A 21807-nucleotide genomic window follows, 5' to 3' on the forward strand; every position below is an offset into this window, starting at 1 on the left:
GCATTTATTGCCTTCGTCTTCTGGGGCTGTACCGCGTAATGAAGCTCCAAATGATCAACCTCTGATGCCTCCTCCTTCTAGGGTCTGTCCAGTACTGAGGCTCCGAATGATCCCCCTCCGGTGCCTTCTCTTTCTGGGGCTCTACCGACTGCTGAGACTTCTCCTAAGCAACCTTTGTGAAGTCTCCCTCTTGTTTGTTTATTTTGACTCATGTATATGTACATATTTGTAGCTTATCGGGGATATCAATAAATAAGCTTTGCTTGATTTCAACGTATTGTGTTAAATACACCAAAGCTTTATTCGCTAAGTTCTTTGAATTTTCTTTTGTTGAAGCTTGTATGTTGAAGCTTTCACCAGATCAATTTTGTGATAAGTTTTTCGTACCTTTGAACTAACCCAAGAAACATAAATTTTTTTTTAAACCCCAAAAAGTAGAAAAAAAAAGAGGCAAAATTCAAAACCCATTTCATTCAATTTTGTCCCACGTTTTGATTTCGATGAGATTCGAATCAAAACCCAAATGGGGTTTCTGGGTCTGAATCAAAATCCTTGATTGAAGACAAAAAAATCGAAAAAAGGGGAGACTTTTATGGAGAGAGGCCAACCTGCTGCGCCGAGCAGCTTAGAGATAAAGGTGGTGAGTCCACGGCGGAGCGACAACGTTGTGCACCCGGCGGGACAGCCTCCGGAGACGACGACGCCGCGGCGGTCGTTCAGCGACTACAGCCCTTTGAAGAGGTGGGTGTCATTGCTGGTGCCGTCGATTGTGGTGGCCACCATTGTGGTTTTTATGGTGACCATGTTCGTGATTCGTGAACGATTGCCCCAAGAACTCCGACACTTGCATTGGTCGGTTCCTCGGCCGCCTCTCCTTTCAGCCCTTCAAGGAAAACCACGTAAAGCTTTCACTCTTTTGTTTGTTGGGGTTTGGAGTTTTGGATTGAAATTTGTGTTTTGAGATTTATTGGGTATTTACATGTGGAAATTTGGAAAATTTTAGTTGTGGATTGTGGGGAACTGCCGGAGTGGCCGCAAACCCGTTTCATGTAAGTTGATCTCGTTTGTATGTTTTTGGTGAAACTATGATGAAGAGGGTTGGATAGTTGGATTGGTTTTGTTGTGAAATTAGAGTGGGATCAATCAAGGTTGAGACTTTTTTAGGGAAGAGTAATTGTGAAAGTTATGTTTTTACCATTTTTTGGTAAATTTTATGACTTGGTGGATTTAGAATTTTGGTTATATTACATATATTTGTAAAGAAAATAGTTGAACTGCATGAAGCTTGATGTAATTCTGCTTTTAATCAATGTTGGACTTGGGAACCCTAGTGAATATAGAAGCGAATCTACGATTAGTTGAGAAACTTAAAGGAGCTTGACGGGTAATGAGGGTTTATGTATTTAGTGACATTCAGGCAATACTTGATGTCTATTTGATGTCGGCATATCGGAAATGCTTGAACAAAGAAGAAAGGTATTTGAAGAGCTGCAAGTAGTGAACTACTTGGCTTGACTAGATTGATATGTTAACCAAAATGTCCCCTGTAATATGTTACAGGGTTAAAGTTTTACACTAGTGTTCCTTTAGAGATTTAGTTTAAAAATTTTAGTTCGACTTTCCTTGGTCTGTGAGGTCAATGGTAGAATGATTATGGAAAAATGAAATTGTTTGTCCTAATATCTCTGGTAAGAGCGGGTATGCGTTCTTCAAGGACTTGTTTGTCATTCTTTAAAGCTGTTTAATGTGCTCATTTCAGTATGTATCATCCAAAGTCTATAACTGCTAAAAGTAGCACTACAAGGGCGAGGGAGCTATCATCTGTATGGAAATAAGAGCTATAGACTTGCCCTGTAAGGGTCAATGGGTCTCAGCTGCACATCTAAGTATCTAACTTGTTTCTCATGTGTTTTCATCCTGAAGGTTAGAAAAATGGGTGCTCTAGAAGAGAAACACTTTCCGGATGGTTTCAGCTACCTTGCGATTAATCTACAGAGGATTTCTATGCTTTGTTTATTGAATTGTAATCCTAGAGTAGTGGTCATGTAGTGCTGGTTGCATTATAACTTTCACCAGTATGTTGCTAGGTTTGATGGAAACATGAGGACGTTTTATTCAGCGGTGAGCAAAGAAAAGAGTTTATACACCGAAGATGGGGTTCAAACTTTAGTTTTAGACATAGTATTTCATTTTATAGATAAAATTGCTTGAAACAGAAGCTGAGAGATTATTTCAGTTTTCCATCACATCTGTGGGAACAAGGATTGTTTTGGATATCCTGTACATGTAGACATAGCGCCTCATTTTGAAATGTATCGAGATGCCGTCTATTCGAAAAGATTGAAAAAATAATACTTTGATGCTGATCTACATCTGTACATCATGTACAGTTGTTTTGATGAACTGTTTTAATTAATTGGTTTGAAATTCTAATGTTTTTCTGATTTGTTCTTCTGCAGTTCGAATTGGTTTCCTATATCTCATGTCTGGTTTTGGTGGGAGTTTGCTTTCAGCTCTTTTTATTCAATATGGTATTTCTGTTGGTGCTTTCAGAGCTCATATCAAATTGGACAATGTATGTAAATAAGGTAAATAAAGTTTCTGTATACTCAACGATGCACCTCTTTATAGTATGTGCACGACCCTTTGGTCTCACAGTTTCAGATTTCTATTTGCAGTTAGCAGGATTGCTTACTCTCCTTTTCATCATCATAATAAACTTATCAGTGGGAATTCTACCTCATGTGGACAACTTTGCTCATATTGGAGGATTTGTCTCCGGATTTTTTCTTGGAATTTTTTTTTTGATCCGCCCCCAGTTTAAATAGCTTACCCAACGGAATGCTCCCCCTGGACGTGTTACTACTCCAGTTAAATCTAAACACAAGACATATCAATATGTCTCGTGGGTCCTCTCTTTGATACCATTGATTGTTCCTCGATCTCTGAAATTTAATTGTTTGACTTCATGAACCTAGTCAATTCCCTGCATGAGAATCTGGTAGGCACAGTTGACGTGTGCACATTTTTTTTTTATCAAATCAGAGAACTTGATTTTGTGTAGATATGTAGATATCATGCGTCCTGCAATATGTCTTCATTATTGTCATTGTGAATAGTCTCTGTATCTGCTTGTTTCTGATCAGAATGGTTTGGAGAAGGCATTGTGTTATCGCTATTCTCTTTGTTGTACTGATTGGTCACTTTGTTGATATCGGCTTCTACTTTGTTGTTTTGGGTTGTATGTGTTGGCAGTACTTTGTTGTTTTGTTATTGGAAATAAAAGTTCATTTTCCTCTTATCTGCGTAGTATCAGAATATGCAGGCATTTTCTAACAGTCGTCATGTTTTTGACAGGTATACTCTTGGCCTGGTTACACTTTTTCGAGGGGTCAATCTAAACAATCACTGTTCCTGGTGTCATTATTTGAGCAGTGTCCCTACGTCAAAATGGAATTGCAAGTCACAAAAAATTTATTGTTTTGTAAATTAACTTCAGCCTTAATATTTGATAGATAAAAGTGCTTGCTTATTTATGCGATCATGTTTGCATTCAGTCGTTCTAGTTGGCATGCCATTTAATCTAATGCCTTAAAGAAACGTAATTTAAGAAATGACTAAGAAATTTGAGTCAGGAAATTACTTCTACAATGTACTTTGTTAGTACTATAATTTGATTTCATACTGACATATTGTTCTTTATATGCATATATGCACCAATCTTGCAGTCGAGCTAGATAGGGAATCAGCTGAACTTAACGTGCGTAAGCAACGGTAGAAATGGAACATATTCGTTGTCAGATCCCAGCCCCTCCTGGACTCAGCAGCTATGTGCTGAGCTTTGCAGTTGACCATACATGTACAGATTTCAGATTTGAATATTTCAGAATACTTCTTTGTCTGTTATGTTGCAGAATACTTTTTTGTCTGTTATGTTGCAGAATACTTAACATTTGATAAAAAAAACATAATGATGCACCTCTTTATAGTATGTGCACGACCCTTTGATCTTACAGTTTCAGGTTTCTATCCGCAGTTAGCAGCATTGCTTACTCTCATTTTCATCATCATAATAACCTCAGCAGTGGAGTTCTACCACACGTGGACAACTTTGCTCATATTGGAGGATTTGTCTCCGGATTTCTTCTTGGATTTTTGTTTTTGATCCGTCCCCAGTTTAAATGGCTTACCCAACGGAATGCTCCCCCTGGACATGTTACTACTCCAGTTAAATCTAAACACAGTATGTATCAATATGTATTGTGGGTCCTCTATTTGATACTATTGATTGTTGGGTAAGCTCCTCCTCGATCTTTAATTTAATTTTTTGACTTCATGAACCTAATCGATTCCCTGCATGAGAATCTAGTAACCACAGTTGGCGCATGCACATTTTTGTTTATCAAATCAGAGAATTGGATTTTGTGTAGATATGTAGATATCATGTGTCCTGTAATATGTCTTCATTGTCATTGCGAATAGTCTCTGTATCTGCTTGTTTCTTTTCAGAATGGTTTGGAGAAGGCATTGTGTTATTGTTATCGCTGTTCTCTGTGTAGTACTAATTGGTCACTTTGTTGATTGCGGCTTCTACTTTGTTGTTTTGGGTTGTATGTGCTGGCAGGTTGTTGTTTTGTTATTGGAAATAAAAGTTCATTTTCCTCGTATCTACGTAGTATCAGAATATGCACGCATTTTCTAACATTCGTCATGTTTTTGACAGGTATACTCTTGGCCTGATTACTCTTTTTCGAGGGGTCAATTTAAACAATCACTGTTCTTGGTGTCATTATTTGAGCAGTGTCCCTACATCAAATTGGAATTGCAAGTCACAAAATATTTATTGTAGGGCGATGTACAAAATTGCATGAACTATAGGGGTATTAAGCTAATGAGTCATACAATGAAGCTCTGGGAGAAAGTCATTGAGCATAGATTGAGGCAAGAGACACGGGGTTCGGACAACCAATTCGGGTTCATGCCAGGGCGCTCAACCATGGAGGCAATCTATCTCTTACGAAGATTGATGGAAAGATATAGAGATGGGAAAAAGGATTTACACATGGTCTTTATAGATTTGGAAAAAGCGTATGATAGGGTTCCAAGAGACATTCTTTGGAGGATTTTAGAGAAGAAAGGAGTACGAGTAGCATATATCCAAGCTATACAGGATATGTATGAAGGAGTAAAGACTGCCGTAAGAACTCATGAAGGACAAACCGAAAGCTTCCCCATAACTGTAGGATTACATCAAGGCTCATCCTTAAGTCCTTACCTTTTTGCGTTGGTAATGGATGAGGTAACATGACATATTCAAGATGATATTCCTTGGTGTATGCTTTTCGCAGACGATATAGTGTTGATAGATGAAACTCAGGAAGGGGTAAATGCAAAGCTTAACCTTTGGAGAGAAGTGTTGGAATCTAAAGGTCATCGCCTAAGCCGATCAAAGACAGAATATATGGAGTGCAAGTTCAGTGCAAATGGAGGCCAAAACGAGTTAGGGGTGAGGATCGGAGATTAAGAAATACCAAAGAGCGACCGTTTTCGTTATCTAGGATCTATCTTGCAAAAGAACGGAGAATTAGATGGAGATCTCAACCATAGAATACAAGCTGGATGGATGAAGTGGAAGAGTGCATCCGGCGTGTTGTGTGACCGCCGTATGCCACTGAAGCTCAAGGGAAAATTTTATAGGACGACAATAAGGCCGGCGATGCTGTATGGCACAGAATGTTGGGCGGTGAAGCATCAACACGTACACAAAATGGGTGTAGCGGAGATGAGGATGCTTCGTTGGATGTGTGGGCACACGAGAAAGGATAAGATTAGGAATGAGGATATCCTGGGTCAAGTAGGAGTAGCCGAAATTGAAGGAAAGATGAGAGAAAATCGGTTACGGTGGTTTGGACATGTGCAAAGAAGGCCTACTGACGCTCCGATTAGAAGATGCGACTATGGGACAGAGGTTCAGGGCCGAAGGGGTAGAGGAAGACCTAGGAAAACTTTGGAAGAGACCCTAAGAAAAGACTTAGAGTACTTGGATCTAACGGAGGACATGACACAGGACAGAACACAATGGCGTTCTAAGATTCATATAGCCAATCCCACTCAGTGACTTGGATTTTCCAAGTCTTCAACCGAGAAGTTTTCCTTACTCGGGAAATTAAGGGAACACTACCTCAACCTACATGCTCCACTCACAAAGCTTCAACATACAAGCTTCAACAAAAGAAAGTTCAAAGAACTTAGCAAAGAAGGCTTTGGTGTATTTAACACAATACGTTGAAATGAAGGAAAGCTTATTTATTGATATCCCCGATAAGTTACAAATATGTACATATACTTGAGTCAAAATAAACAAACAAGAGGGAGACTTCACAAAGGTTGCTTAGGAGAAGTCTCAGCAGTCGGTAGAGCCCCAGAAAGAGAAGGCACCGGAGGGGGATCATTCGGAGCCTCAGTACTGGACAGAACCCTAAAAGGAGGAGGCATCAGAGGTTGATCATTTGGAGCTTCATTACGCGGTACAGCCCCAGAAGACGAAGGCAATAAATGCTTTTGGAACAAACCCACAAATCTTTGATGATCAAGTAAAACCTGACCATCAGATTCCTTTATCTGGTCAAGCTTCCTCTTCATGTTTGTAGCATAGTCATGTGCGAGCCGGTGCAACTGTTTATTCTCATGCTTGAGCCCTCTAATATCCTGTTTGAGACTCATCACTTCAGCCGCCAATGATTCAACTTGGCGGGTTCGAGCAAATAGGCGTTGGGCCATATTAGACACAGAACCTGCACACTGAACACTAAGAGCCAGAGAATCCTTAACAGCCAACTCATCAGACCGTTTGGAAAGTAGTCTGTTATCTTTGGGAGTGAGAAGGTTCCTGGCCACTACCGCAGCGGTCATATCATTCTTCATCACGGAATCCCCAACGGTAAGAGGACCAGTAGGGGAGACGAAGGATGGGCGCCATATGTTGTCTGGAGAAGGCGGGGTTGCCTCTTCAACAAGGTTCAAGTCAAAACGACTGTCGGAGGGGCCATACATTTTCAAAGGTGTTGAAGAGAGAAGAGGTCGAACAAATCAAGATCTTAGAAGTGCAAGAATGGAGCTTCTACTGGTGGATATTCAAGTGTGCTTTGGAACTTAATGTCTGCCCCTATAAAAATCTGCACTCGATGAAGCTTCAGAAATCGAAGAGGCGCCTACTCGGAAATCGAAGAGGTGTTTGCTTTCTCAAAAGCTGGGCTGCTCAGAGACCACGAGGGTCGATCTCAGAAATCGAAGAGGCGTTTGCTTTCTCAAAAGCTGGGCTGCTCAAAGACCACGAAGGCCGATCTCAGAAATCGAAGAGGCTTGCTTTCTCAAAAGCTGGGCTGCTCAGAGACCACGAGGGCCGATCTCAGAAATCGAAGAGGCACCTACTTTTCCAGCCCTGTCAGCACCTGTCACACGCACACTCAGCTTTGCGGAAATTATGGGCATTCTGTCGAAGATTTCTGGCGAAGTAGAAAGCACATGAATCGTACTGTTTAATCACCCACTTCCCACACGCAACAGTAGCTCATGGGTACCACATATAACTTTGCCAAGGTTCTCTGACAAAGTTGAGACACGTGAAGTTTGCAGCTCCCACTACATCGCTCTGACCAAGAAGGGTAAAAGATTAGCAAAGAAACAACACTAACAAAGTTTAGACACATAAATTTTGAAGGTCTAGCTACCATATTATTACCCACAAGGGTAAAGGAACAGTACCACTGCTGGATAATTGGAAAGTCCCGGTGTGTCAACCTCTGTGCTTCGTGGCAAGGTAGACTAGCAAACATGCCCAACCTTTACTCACATTCGAGAAAACACTCCCAACAAGATTGTTTGCTCCAAAATCGAAGAGGCACCGCCCTCCGAATCTCGAGAGCCAGACTCCCAACATGATTACTTTCTCAAAAATCGAAGAGAGGGTAAAGGAACAGTACCACGGCTGGATAATTGGAAAGTCCCTGTGTGTCAACCTCTGTGCTTCGTGGCAAGGTAGACTAGCAAACATGCCCAACCTTTACTCACATTCGAGAAAACATTCCCAACAAGATTGCTTGCTCCAAAATCGAAGAGGCACCGCCCTCCGATTCTCGAGAGCCAGACTCCTAACATAATTACTTTCTCAAAAATCGAAGAGAGGGTAAAGGAACAGTACCACTGCTGGATAATTGGAAAGTCCCTGTGTGTCAACCTCTGTGCTTCGTGGCAAGGTAGACTAGCAAACATGCCCAACCTTTACTCACATTCGAGAAAACACTCCCAACAAGATTGTTTGCTCCAAAATCGAAGAGGCACCACCCTCCGAATCTCGAGAGCCAGACTCCCAACATGATTACTTTCTAAAAAATCAAAGACACCGCTCTCCGAATCTCGAGAGCCAGACCCCCAGTAGGATTGCTTTCTCAAAAATCGAAGAGGCATCGTTCTTCGAATCTCGAGAGCCAGATCCCCGACAGGATTGCTTGTTCGAAAACCGAAGAGGCACCACTTTCCCAACTTCAAGAGCTGGATCTCCTTGGATAAAACTTGTCTGTAATCTTCACACGCAACATCAGCTTTCCAGATACCACAGACCACTTTTTCAAAGTGATATGACAGAGTTAAAACTTGTGAAGCTGGCAGCTCCCACTACCGTGCTATGACCAAGCAGAGTAAAGGAATAGCATTATTACTTGATGTTAGGGAGACTCCTATATATGTCGACCTCTATCCCCAACGGACAGGCAGACCTGCAAAAATGCTCAACCCTTCCTCTTATTTGAGAGGGCACTCCCAACGAAGCCTTTCGAAATATTCAGCTTTCTTTCCCCCCGATAATACCTCTGTAAACAAGCTATACTAGAGCAAGAATATCTCATATCATCAGGGTTAAAAGCAAGAGTATCCCATATCATGCTTTTTCCCTGTCTTTTCCTTTGGCCTTGTTCTTACCTGCAAGACAAGGAGAAAGAGAGCAATCAGTCAGCACTTGGAATCAAGCTTCCAGCCAGGAACCCCTTACCTGATTACTTACCTGGCATTGCTCTCGAGTACTCATCTTTAACACCTTATGCTTCCAGGGAAGATCCCGCATCTGCCTGAGGAACAGATAGGGCAAGTGAGAAGGATACAAGGAAGCATGTGGAGATAAGCGTAACAGCACACGTGCCGATACATCCATTACTCTGTCAAAAGCAAAAGTATCCCATATCAGCAGGGTCGAACGTACTCTAGATTTGATGGACTTGTTTTGACCCTCAAATTCTTCAGTCGGCCTTATCTCTGGAGGAAACCAGAAAACCCTCCAGCCCAGTTCAAGAATAAGCCTGTGGAAAGTTACTTCTTCAAAAGCAAAAGTATCCCATATCATCTCTTCCCATTTTTCTTCTCTTTATCCTTCATGCTGCCTGCAAGATAGGGAGAATGTGAACAATCAGCCGGAGCTTTGATTGCTTACCTTGTCTGTCACCTCTTTCAGCAGATCCCCTAGCTCGGCGACTTGGGGGACTCCTACTACATGGTTTGTATCGCGCTTGACCAAGCCTGAAACTACAAGTAAGCTTCAAGTGACATTGATACATTACCTTGTGCATCTCCACCAGTTACAGATACCACCCCTGGATGGAGGAAGAGTACTTCCAGAGAAGATGCCACATCTACCTATGAGACAGATAAGGAAAGTCAAGACGATACCACACTCCAGTACTTAGAAGTTTCGTGGTTACGAGATTATTCTCCCACAATATTTCCTAATGTCATTTGTACTAAATCATTCACTTGTACTCACTAAAGGAGAGCTTGAACCTATGTACTTGTGTAAACCCTTCACAATTAATGAGAACTCCTTTATTCCGTGGACGTAGCCAATCTGGGTGAACCACGTACATCCTGTGTTTGCTTTCCTATCTCTATCAATTTATATACTTATCCACACTAATGACCGGAGCAATCTAGCGAAGATCACAAAAAGTGACCGTTTTCGCTACCTATGATCTATCTTGCAAGAGAACGGAGAATTAGATGGAGATCTCAACCATAGAATACAAGCTGGATGGATGAAGTGTAAGAGTGCATCCGGCGTGTTGTGTGACCGTCGTAGGCCACTGAAGCTCAAGGGAAAATTTTATAGGACGGCAATAAGGCCAGCGATGTTGTATGGCACAGAATGTTGGGCGGTGAAGCATCAACACGTACACAAAATGGGTGTAGCGGAGATGAGGATGCTTCGTGGGATGTATGGGCACACGAGAAAGGATAAGATTGGGAATGAGGATATCCGAGGTAAAGTAGGAGTAGCCAAAATTGAAGGAAATATGAGAGAAAATCGGTCCCGGTGGTTTGGACATGTGCAAAGAAGGCCGACCGACGCTCCGGTTCGAAAATGTGACTACGGGACAGGTTCAGGGCCGAAGGGGTAGAGGAAGACCTAGGAAAACTTTGGAAGAGACCCTAAGAAAAGACTTGATTTTGGATCTAACGGAGGACATGACACAAAACCGAGCGCAATGGCGTTCTAGGATTCATATAGCCGACCCCACTTAGTGGGAAAATGCTTTGTTGTTGTTGTTGTTGTTGGTAAATTAACTTCCGCCTTAATACTTGATAGATAGAAGTGCTTGCTTATTAATACGATCATGGTTGCATTCAGTCGTTCTAGTTTGGCATGCCATTTAATCTAATGCCTTCAAGAAACGTAATTTAACAAATGACTCACGAAATTTTGAGTTAGGAAATTGCTTCTACAATGTACTTTGCTAGTACTATAAATTGGTTTTGTACTGACATATTGTTCTTTAATGGGGACTGAAACCTTCATGTTACAATTTTCAATCGATGCTCTCGAGTCTTGAGCCCCCATGAAGTTTTAAAATTAAGAAAGCTTGATCTCATTAGTAACTATTATAATTTTTAGAAAGGTTGCATCCACACCAAGCTTTCTTGCAATGGTACTTTAGGGAACTGTGAGAAAATCAGCAATGTCACAGTCCAGCCCCTCAAAAAACGTAGAGACTTCAAAATTTCCATTCATAGCTAGGGTCGCCTAGCAAGGTAACTTTCATATTGACACCAGCGTGACGTTATAGGAATCCATGTATTTGTTTTTTTTCATTTTGGATGGTTGCCAAATTTTTCCAGTCAGTTTCTGGAGTCAAGGTGCTCTAATGGTCTTGGTCCTTGGCGTACCGAAAGTGCCAGACAATAGGTCCCAGTAGTGGAAGTAAACTAGTGAAGTCGTCTAAAAAAACAAGCCAAAGTTGTTATCATTTACTTGGACTTATTCCTTTTCATATTTGAATTTCAAGAACCAGAAACTGTCGTGTAAGTTCCTCCTATGATCCTATCCTCTATAAAGTTCCTTGTCAAGCAACAAATGGAACTCACCAAATTCACAACTCAACAACCATCTCTCTATTTCTTTCTGCTTCTCTCTCTACTTATATAGTTAACCAGATCAGGAATGGGGGTTTTGGTTTTGAAATTAATCTTAATATACTTGCTTTTCAGTGCAGTGTTTATTTGCTGTTGTAGCTCCCTGCAATTGGGACTCGGAGGGAATGCGACGGATAGGTTGGCGCTGCTTGCCATCAAAGCTCAAATAAAGCAAGATCTCAATACTTACAACGTGATGAGCTCCTGGAATGAATCCACGCACTTTTGCATGTGGCATGGTGTGACGTGCAGCCGACGACATCGCCAAAGGGTCACTAAGCTGGACCTGCAATCTCAAAATCTGGTAGGGAAACTATCCCCAAACATAGGAAATCTAAGTTTTTTAAGGCAGCTGGGGCTGATAAACAACAGCTTCAGTCATGAAATTCCTCCACAAATTGGGAATTTGCGTAGATTGCAGGTATTGCGATTAGACGATAACTCGTTTAGTGGCAGTATTCCACACAGTATATCATATTGCTTCAACCTTATCAATGTGGATTTCAGTCGCAACATGTTGGTAGGTAAAATTCCTTCAGAAATTGGATTGTTGTCGAAACTGCAAATCTTTGTATTGGAAGAAAATAATGTAACGGGACAGGTCCCTCCTTCCTTAGGGAACCTTTCGTCTCTCCGGGCACTAAGTCTTTTTAGTAATAACTTGATGGGAAACATCCCCAGTTCTCTAGGCCAATTGAAAAAATTAACCTTCTTGGGATTGGGGTTAAATCAGTTGTCTGGTAGCATCCCTTCCTCCATTTATAACCTCTCTTCTCTTGATACATTTTCCATGCAAATTAACCAAATTCGAGGGAGTATTCCATCAGATATTGGCAAAACTCTTCCTCATCTCGAAGTCTTCAACGTCAACTCAAACCAACTCACTGGGTCCATACCTCCCTCAATATTCAACGTCACAAGTGTTGGGACATTTGACGTTGGGAGTAACAACCTAATCGGACCGGTACCGAATCTCCAAAAGCTTCACAACCTCTGGCATTTCAACGTTCAAGTAAATAATATTGGAAGCGGTAAAGATGATGACTTAAGTTTTCTCTCGGACTTGACCAATGCCACGCAGTTAAAAAATTTGATTATTAACAACAACAATTTTGGAGGGACATTGCCCATGTCAATATCCAATCTCTCAACCAAACTTGAAATGTTTTGGGTTCAAAATAACCAAATATATGGAAGCATCCCATCTGGGATTGGGAATCTGGTGAGCTTGGAAATGTTGGTTTGGGGGAATAATAGCTTCACAGGTAACATCCCCTCTGACATGGGTAAGCTTTCAAACCTTGGAGTATTAGAAATTTTCAAGAACAAATTATCAGGAAATATTCCGTCATCCTTAAGAAATTTAACCAAGTTATTCCATCTTATGTTGGATGAAAATTATCTTGAGGGCAGCATTCCTTTAGGTCTGGGGGAATGCCATGGGTTGCAATTGTTGAATCTTTCTTATAACCTTCTTAATGGCACAATACCCAAACAAGTTTTTAGACTCTCCTCCCTATCGATTTCTTTGGACTTGTCTAATAACCTCTTCACAGGTTCCCTTCCCCTGGAGGTTGGGAATGTCCATAGTCTAAGTGAACTGTATCTTTCTGATAACATGTTATCTGGAGAACTCCCTAGTAGCCTTGGTGGTTGTGAGAGTTTAGAAGTCCTGCATTTGCAAGGAAACTTCTTCAACGGGTCCATTCCTTTGTCTATGAGTTCAGTGAGAGGGATTCAAGATCTAGACTTTTCTCGCAATAATTTTTCAGGTGAAATTCCACATTTCTTAGAAGGCTTTAGAATCCTGAATAATCTGAACTTATCATTCAATCAATTTTGGGGAGTGGTACCAACTGGAGGTATTTTCAAAAATGCGAGTGCTATTTCAGTTGTTGGCAACACTAATCTGTGCAGCCTTGTTGCTAATTTAAAGCTTCCCAAGTGCAAGTCTAAAGAGACCAAGAAAAGAAGATTGTCTTGTAGCTTGAAACTAATACTCCCTTTAGTATTTGGACTTGCTCTTCTAGGAATAGCCATGGTGTTCTCCTATTTCTTTCTTTGTTCATCAAGGAAGAAAAGGAAAGAAATTTCATTGAGCACTTTGGGGAACACTATTTTGCAAGTGTCATATGCTACTCTGCTCAAAGCTACTGACGGGTTCTCAGAGGCTAATTTAATTGGTGTTGGTAGTTTTGGGTCTGTGTATAAGGGAGTTCTTGATGATGATGATAAAGCTCAACTTGTTGCTGTGAAGGTGTTTAACTTGTTACGCCATGGAGCTTCGAGGAGTTTCATAGCCGAATGTGAAGCTTTGAGAAATATTAGGCACCGAAATCTCGTCAAGATTATAACTGTGTGCTCAAGTGTTGATTTTCATGGTAATGATTTCAAGGCTCTAGTTTATGAGTTCATGGACAACGGGAGCTTAGAGGAGTGGCTACATCCACCTACTGGAACTGAAAAGTTAAGAGATCATGTACCCAAAAAGTTAAGTCTTCTTCAGAGGCTAGAAATTGCCATTGGTGTTGCTTGTGCACTTGATTATTTTCATAATCATTGTGAAATGCCAGTAGTTCATTGTGATCTCAAGCCAAGCAACGTTCTCTTGGACAACGAATTGACTGGCCATGTTTCTGACTTTGGATTAGCAAGGTTTCTCTCACAAGTAAGGAGTAATGTTGCAACAATTCAGAGTCAGACAAGTTCTGTTGGAATAAGAGGAACAGTTGGTTATACAGCTCCAGGTATATATATATGTTAGATATACACTTCATTATATTTCCTTTTTTATTTTGGAGTATTGAATTTAAAAAATTTAAACTGAACCATTTATACACAAATGTGATGTTTGAATTGTAGAGTATGGCATGGGGAGTGAGGTGTCAATGAGTGGTGATGTCTACAGCTTTGGCATTCTCTTGTTGGAGATGTTTACAGGGAAGAGACCCACTGACAACATGTTTGGTAATAGCTTGAACCTTCATAATTTTGTCAAGATGGCTCTCCCCGAGCGAGTTACTGAGATTGCAGACACACCACTTCTTCAAGGAGGCACGAACGAGAATCCCAATCAATGTAGTGCGAGAATTCATAAAGTTGAGGTGTGCTTGAGTTCAATATTTAGAATTGGAATTGCTTGTTCTGCTGAATCCGCAACAGATCGACTAAAGAATATCAATGATGCTGCATCTGAACTTCATTCCATTAGGAATACTTTTCTTGGATAGAAACTCTTTTTTATGCGCTTTTGTGATCAGAGAAATTTCATGTTTTGCCTGAGAAGTCTAGCTTTTTCGTTACCATAGTAGGTGTGGAAGTTTGCAATGTAAATAATCACCAATGAGGTTCATTGTGTGAATAGTGTTTACTACTTCTTGTACTTGGTATTTTTGTGTAATATGCACATCGATTATAGTCTAGTTCATGCCATGAAATTGTTGAATATACACATTGACAGATACCAAATTTTCGAAAGATTCATAACCTCAAGACCCTCAAGATTCAATAAAATCTTGGAAGCGGTAAAGATGGTGATTTGAGTTTCCTATCATACTTGACCACTATCAGTGTAAGGTGTTTTCGAAAATCAAAGTGCTATTTCCTAATCTCAATTGCAAGTCTAAAGAGTTCCAAGAAAAGAAGATTAGCTGACGAAAGGGGCATTTGATGTTTGGACAGACATAGTGATGGTGCTAGCTACCTGCTTCTTGGTGTTTTTTCAAAGAAAATAAAAAAAAAACGAGAAAAGGCTTATTTGCACCCTTTGGATATTATGATGCCAATTTGCTTGGTTGAGAAACTTGTGGCTTTTCTAATGGAGATTGCGTAAAGATGCAAACAATTTGTTAATGGTTGCGCAAAATAGGTTTCTTACTAGAAAAAATGTCCGCGCTCCGCCAAGGGTTTTGAAATCGTAACCCACAATTTAACATACCCATTTCTAAATTATTCAGAAATCAATCAGAGAAAACTTCAAGTAGAAGAAAAATGAGTTCTCAATCAGAGAAAACTTCAATTTCATGCAAGTTTTTTTGTTCTAATTTCAGGGCTTAACAATGCAAGATTGGAATTTGCATTTGGTTCAAAGAAGTAAGATAAAATTGATAAGCAAAATGAACTAAAAAAAATAGAATCTATTCCAATTTGATTATCCGTTCAAGTTCAAAAAGACAAAACGAAGAATATTTTTAAGCATCCAAACATCAGTTAAAACCAAACAATTAAAAGCAATAACACTAAAGCATTTCATTGAAGACACATATAACATATTTGGTTCTTTGTACCTAAAATGGAAAACATTTGCTTTCCTATATGCTCTGAAGTTTGCATAAGTGCTGGAAATTTACAATATATAAAGAGACAATCTCAGAATGAAAGACATTTGAGCTCTGTAAATCAAATATATAGGAAAAGATCAATAAAAAGTGAATTACAATTTCTCAAATCAGAAAGTAACATTTATTTGAAAAGATTTAGACTCATTTTGGAAGATAAACAATGGCATGTTAAAAACCAAAATGATAAGGCATTCAACATTCAACATTCACCTAAAAAAATGATATACATGTTATCCACCAATGTTTTGGTAACAAATGCCCAAATTGCTCTATCTACCAAATATTTGCAGATTTATAGTTATAGATGTTCACTTTTATGATATTCAACCCAATACCCACATTTTTGGCAAAACGACATTGTATAGATCTTTTGAGCACCCGAGCCAATGACAATAACATTGAAGGCAACTACAAAAACTGTACATTATATAAAGAGGCAATCTCAGAATTAAAATTGTCAAAATCAATATTTTATGGCTACATTTTTTCATCAGTCAATCAATACACACAGAACACAGAATCACATACTCGACAAAAATTCAAACCCATAAATCCGAAATTAGCAATGTTATTTCTTACCCCCCCAAAAACAATCCAAATCTTAGTGGTTACATTCATTCGTCAAGCACTCAACCACTCAGGTACATCGACTACAAATTTGGAATGTTATGCAAATCTTAGGCAGCTTGAATCATTAAATTTGAGTTGGAAGAAGCTCTGTTACCTGATCTGCTAGTTAAGGAGTGTCACCAAATTTGGCACTATCATCAGCATCAACACATTTCACACTCCCGCTTCCAAAACATTTCACAAAATCGAAAACCAAATGAGACTATGTAGCAGAAAAGATTGACGGAAAAATAGATTAAGAAAAGCAATTAATATTAAATAGAGGATGAATGATGTTGTCCAACAAATAAGACAGCTGTATGTATTTCTCGACCATAAGAAAACATCAAATTAATAGAGCCATTAATCCTAAGTTTTCCATTCATTGTTGTTGGTCTAAACTTGATGACATATTGTAAAGTCCTCTTACATACAGATTAATGAAATATTAATTTATTTCCATGAGTTATTTGACTTTGCAAATTCAAAATAATTGAAGAATACTGAAAATTACTTAAACCCCATCACAACATCCCATTAGTGAAAAATCAAAGACAAAAGTAAATTACTATCTTTCTAAGCATCCAAAGATAGCATACCCAAAATACCAAATTCAACTCCAATATAATAAAAAATTAAAAAAAAAATTAGCCAAATTGGAATAGTTAGATCAAATAAAGATTTAAGTCAACCAATTACACAAGATAATTCATGCAAAGTAGGCTCCTAAGAAAATATACCACTATGGTGGTGGAGGAGCCCAGGCTCAAATAGTGGAGGACACTAGCATTTAAATATACTGTAGCAGCATGGAATCCACGAACTGCATAATCAAAACCAAAATTTTAAAATTTATGTTTAAATTTAAATTTGAAAAAAAAATGCAGTAGAATTGTATAATAAGAAATTCTCCAATGTGGATAAATTAATCTTGCGGGCTGCGATCAGTTGTATTGGGCTGGCAGCCGGCTTATGCTCAAATCCCATTAAATTTATCATACACCCTTCCAACTACAATTCAAAGGAAGAAGTTCCAAGTCCATGCATAATGTTTGCTCAACTAAATTAAATTACTTTTCATGATTAAAATAGTCAACCAACCAACACTCATTTGATAGAATTGAACATTTGGAGTTACATATCCACATATTCCACAAATTTAAGATCGAACAAACCTTCTCATGAAGACCACCCAAAGGTCCATTAGTGAGTTGTGTGACCAGAGGATTTACTGCACTTGAGTTTCCTTGTGCAGCTGCAAGGGCTATGAGCTTACGTTGACCGTCAGTCACTTATCCACTTAAGGATTGAGTCACCGATGATGCATAATTAATGAAATAAGAAACCTTAATTTGTTAAAATGTGAGTAATTACACTTTTCTCAATTGATTAAAACATCATCCGATGGTGTTTTCTAGGCCATGATTTCATTAGCCATCTGCATAATTGCAATTGATAGAAACGGTGTTCTTTGAAATAATCATAACACTTCACAACACAATGGCCGCAATTTATACAAATTCTAACAACAAATTGTCAAAAACAATGAGAACAATTACCAGAAATTTCAAATCTTTTGGGGGTTCAGAGTAATTACCAGAGAGACAAAAGCTAAAATCAACAATATTCCAATTTTTTTCAAAATAAGAACATCTCCGATCTGAGAAATACAGTGCAATTTCTAAAGAAAAAAAAGGAAAAAACCCTAAAATCCATAAGAACCCTAATTTATAAACCCTAAACAAACACAAAAGGAGAGAGGAGACTCAATTAAAGGGAAAATCGAGAAATTCAACATACCATAATCGGAGCGAGGACGTATTCCGACGGCCAAATTCATCGACACCGGAGGCGGTTGTCGACCGGCACTGTACCTCCATTTCGCCTCCGCCATGTTTGAGGCTTTCGACCGTCACTACTTGGTTTGTGTGCTTCATGTGGAGATATATGGGGAGCGGAGAGAGGAAAAGCAAAGGAAGATGAAAGATTGTGGGTTTTCCAGTAGAGGAGGACAGAAACAGGAAGAGTGAGAGATGAGAGGAGAGCGCATGAGTCTAAACCATCGCAATCCGTTCTAAACCATACAGACAAAATTACCCTATCAACTTTTGAGAATTACCATTCCAACCCAGCCCCATTTGGCTGACATTGTTGTAAATAGCGTGAAATTGAGTGGCAAAGATTTGACTGTAGCTGTCAGTTGCTCCTAAACTTTAGAATAGACTTGAAATTACGTCCATGTGTTGATGCAGGAACCAGTTGTTTCAGGCATAATCGAATAAATAAAACATATTTAAGTTGAATAAATTCAACACAATTATGAACAAATAGATGGATACATGAGTGAATGAGGTCGATAAGATAAGCAGTTTTGCTTTTATATACATTCAAGTGAGTAGGCATATAAATACATTGTACAATGAGTGAAAAGAAACTGAACGTCTTTGATTAGAAATATATGGTTTCCAAAAAAGTTCTGTTTCCTTAAGAAAGAGAAGAAACATGTAGTTCACACATAATATGTGTCCTGCAGTGTAGACAGCCATTTCAACAGGTAATGCCAAGAAAAGAAATTAAAATATTAGGCATATGAGTGCAAGCTTACAGAAACATTGTTTTTGTACACTTTCTTCTCCATTTAATGACAGTTTGTTTCTTATCCAGAAAAATAAAATGAGCAGGTCAATGATACTCACATGTGCAAAATGCTAATCCTATGGTCTAAAGCTAACTTCAGTTTTTAAGTGTAAAATCCCTAATTTCACTACATTTGGATTGATCACAGTTCGTGACTTGTTAAACTTGATATCCCCATGTACATTTTGGTAACTTGACAGCTTAAAGAAGTGCTCATAAAAACAAATTACACAATATCTACTAAAAAGCTTAGAGAAGTGACTCAATTAGTCAACAAACAGGTGTCTCACACTTGAATATTAAAGACCAAAGAGAGAAAACCAAGCCGAACTCTTCAAAATTTGTTGGCACACATGCTTCATTGGCTCAATTGAATATATAATGCATACTTAGATACAACAATTCGAACAATATCTCAGAAACAGTGCTGAAATTCCTTTAGCACTAATCACACACTGCAGGAACAAAGATCCTAGCAAAGCTACACCAATTAAATGACAAAGACTAAAAACCACAAACAGGAAAAAAAGAAAAACAGAGTTTTCAGACAACATGATTTAAAAGCAGGTCTTTCTTGATTAGAAGCTCATATGTCTTGCACCTAATTTTCAAACACTCAAGTGTCAGTGTCTTAGAGCAACTCCAGCTGTGCTGGTTGCTCAGGCATCAGGCGAGGAGAAAGGGCCCTCGGGCCGGTGGGAGCAAATCCAGCGGGGGAGGGCCCGAGTGAGGGTGGGAGGTCGAGTGGGAGGCCCGTGGAAAATCGACCGGCCTGGCCCCCGAGCCTTGTGACGTCAGGCTGACGCAAGGGCTGGGTCCGACCTTTTATTTTTTATTTTTTTTGTGTCAGGCACGTGCCCCTCACTCGCGAGTGGGGGCGCGTCGCCCGACAGGATTTCAGGCACGATGGCCCGCGCGCCAGTTACCGTTGGGAAGCCACGTGGCTTCCCACGGTCCGTTAGATCCCAACGGATCTTTAATAAGAATTGTCCGATTTACAACGGTAAAAAAAAAAAAGCTGATTTTATATCAACCGTTCGATCTGAGATCAACGGTTGATAATAATCTGCTTTATAAATTTAAAAAAAAAAGAAAAAATAGTTTTAAAATTAAGAAAAGTTACCTTTGTGACACGTGGCACAATCTGGAGTGTTGGAATTCAAATTTTTTAAATCCAACGGCAGAGATTAATTATTTGAATAAAAATTAAAAAAAATGTAAAAAATCCGAAAAAATTGTAAAAAATCTGAAAAAAAAATGTAAAAATTTGTTTTTACTTTTCTATAAATACCACTTCTTCTCCATCTACCTTACACCACAATTTTATATTTTCTCAACTACTTTCAATTAAATTCCTATCTTTCTCTCAAAGTTTCAATCCAATTTTTTTCCACAAAATGGCTACTGATGCAGGTTCGAATTGGTTGTTTCTTGAAGATGTTGCGTTGTGCACTAGCTGGGTTGAAGTTACTCATAATTCCCTTACGGGTAATGAGATGCAATTGCGAGAAATGTGGAGTATAATTCATACCAAATTTGTTGAGCAAATGAGTGGGAAAAGAACCAAAGAATCGATATCCAGTCGTTGGAAAATACTTAGCCATTCCTTTAGTACGTGGAGAGATGCCTTGACACAAGCTAGTAATAATGTTCGAAGTGGGGCAAATTATGCGGATGAGGTAAGAATATATTATAATTATTTGTTTGTATTATTATTTTGTTACCTAATTTGATTATAATTATTTGTTTGTTTCATTTATTTGTTACCTAATTGTTTGTATTATTTATTTGTTTGCAATATTTATTTGTTTGCAATATTTATTTGTGACCTAATTTCATTATTATTATTTGTTTGTATTATTTATTTGTTTGCAATCTTATCGAAATCCATCGCTAAATAATTGTTTGTTTTTATAAAATGACACGTGGCGCAACGAGAACGATTTAAATAATCTTATCCGAAATTACAAATAATTTTATTTTGTATTATTTAAACAAACAAAAAAACTAATATTTTATTGCCTATTGCCTGGGGGGAGGGCTCCAAGGGTGGAGATGCAAATGACAATTACTGTTCATTAATGGCAGTTACTATTTATTTAAGGCAGTTACTGTTCAAAAGGGTGGATTCAATAGTGAATTGCCAGGGGGGAAGACTCCATGGGTGGAGTTGCTCTTAATGTTAATACTTCTAACCCACAGTTCAAAACAGAAAGAACCTCATTTGATGAAAATGCCAAAATTTTCTAAGAATGGAGTCCAAAAATTTATAACATCAACCTCATGCGGGGACTTGGCTAAAATTTATTTTTAAGCATCGAAAAAGCCATTAAACTAAACTTACTTAGTTCTTCGTACCTTTGTATGAAGATCACACGGGAAAACATTAGCATTCCTACATGCTAGGTTGGAATTTCGGGGGTTAGATTAGAGCCACACTTGAGTTCGACATCGAAAGTGAGGCCTTGCTGGCGTGTTTCCACACCACATGCTCTGCAAAAGAGACACAATCTCAGAATCAGAAACACATAAATAAGAAATCTACACACTATATATATAGCAAGAGAAACTTAAGCAACGAAAGGTTCAATCAAAGTTAGTGAAGTGAAACTTTTTTCTTTTTTTAACCCAAAGCATTGAAAGTAGCACAAACCATTCTTTTGTCCTCTTTCTCCCCTCTTCCCGTGTCCCTCACTCTTTTTCACCCTTTGAAACAATAACTGATAAGGAAAAATAAAAAATTACTATTGAATAATCTAACAAATCA

General features: G+C 38.9%; 3 protein-coding genes and 1 long non-coding RNA gene across 8 annotated transcripts in view; 2 read left to right on the plus strand and 2 right to left on the minus strand.

The window, feature by feature from the left end:
- Positions 1 to 392: 392 nt before the first annotated feature.
- LOC126591193 (uncharacterized) overlaps positions 393 to 21807 on the plus strand; it is a 101825-nt gene continuing 80410 nt past the window's right edge. For 3 of the 5 annotated variants that reach the window (XM_050256789.1, XM_050256791.1, XM_050256787.1), the window contains exons 1-3: positions 393 to 899; positions 1004 to 1049; positions 2460 to 2588. In XM_050256789.1, the coding sequence (XP_050112746.1) occupies positions 593 to 899; positions 1004 to 1049; positions 2460 to 2583 (477 nt within the window). In that variant the 5' untranslated portion in view covers positions 393 to 592 and the 3' untranslated portion in view covers positions 2584 to 2588. Of the gene's footprint in view, positions 900 to 1003; positions 1050 to 2459; positions 2614 to 2678; positions 2906 to 21807 lie in introns of those variants that run through there. The other 2 variants (XM_050256788.1, XM_050256790.1) reach the window with 2 other exon arrangements.
- Positions 8862 to 9394, minus strand: LOC126591195 (uncharacterized). Its single transcript, XM_050256793.1, has 2 exons — positions 9059 to 9394; positions 8862 to 8976 (listed from the first exon to the last, which is right to left on the minus strand). The coding sequence occupies exons 1-2, from the start codon at positions 9392 to 9394 to the stop codon at positions 8914 to 8916; spliced, it is 399 nt and encodes a 132-aa protein (XP_050112750.1). The 3' UTR covers positions 8862 to 8913.
- On the plus strand, positions 11359 to 14922 carry LOC126591177 (probable LRR receptor-like serine/threonine-protein kinase At3g47570). Its single transcript, XM_050256764.1, has 2 exons — positions 11359 to 14201; positions 14317 to 14922. The coding sequence occupies exons 1-2, from the start codon at positions 11483 to 11485 to the stop codon at positions 14682 to 14684; spliced, it is 3087 nt and encodes a 1028-aa protein (XP_050112721.1). The 5' UTR covers positions 11359 to 11482; the 3' UTR covers positions 14685 to 14922.
- LOC126591211 (uncharacterized) lies at positions 16102 to 17666 on the minus strand. Its single transcript, XR_007612302.1, has 3 exons — positions 17579 to 17666; positions 17144 to 17226; positions 16102 to 16588 (listed from the first exon to the last, which is right to left on the minus strand). It is a non-coding gene; the product is annotated as an uncharacterized LOC126591211 (long non-coding RNA).

This window comes from Malus sylvestris, chromosome 11 (genome assembly GCF_916048215.2).
Source record: "Malus sylvestris chromosome 11, drMalSylv7.2, whole genome shotgun sequence".
Classification (NCBI taxonomy): Eukaryota; Viridiplantae; Streptophyta; class Magnoliopsida; order Rosales; family Rosaceae; genus Malus; species Malus sylvestris.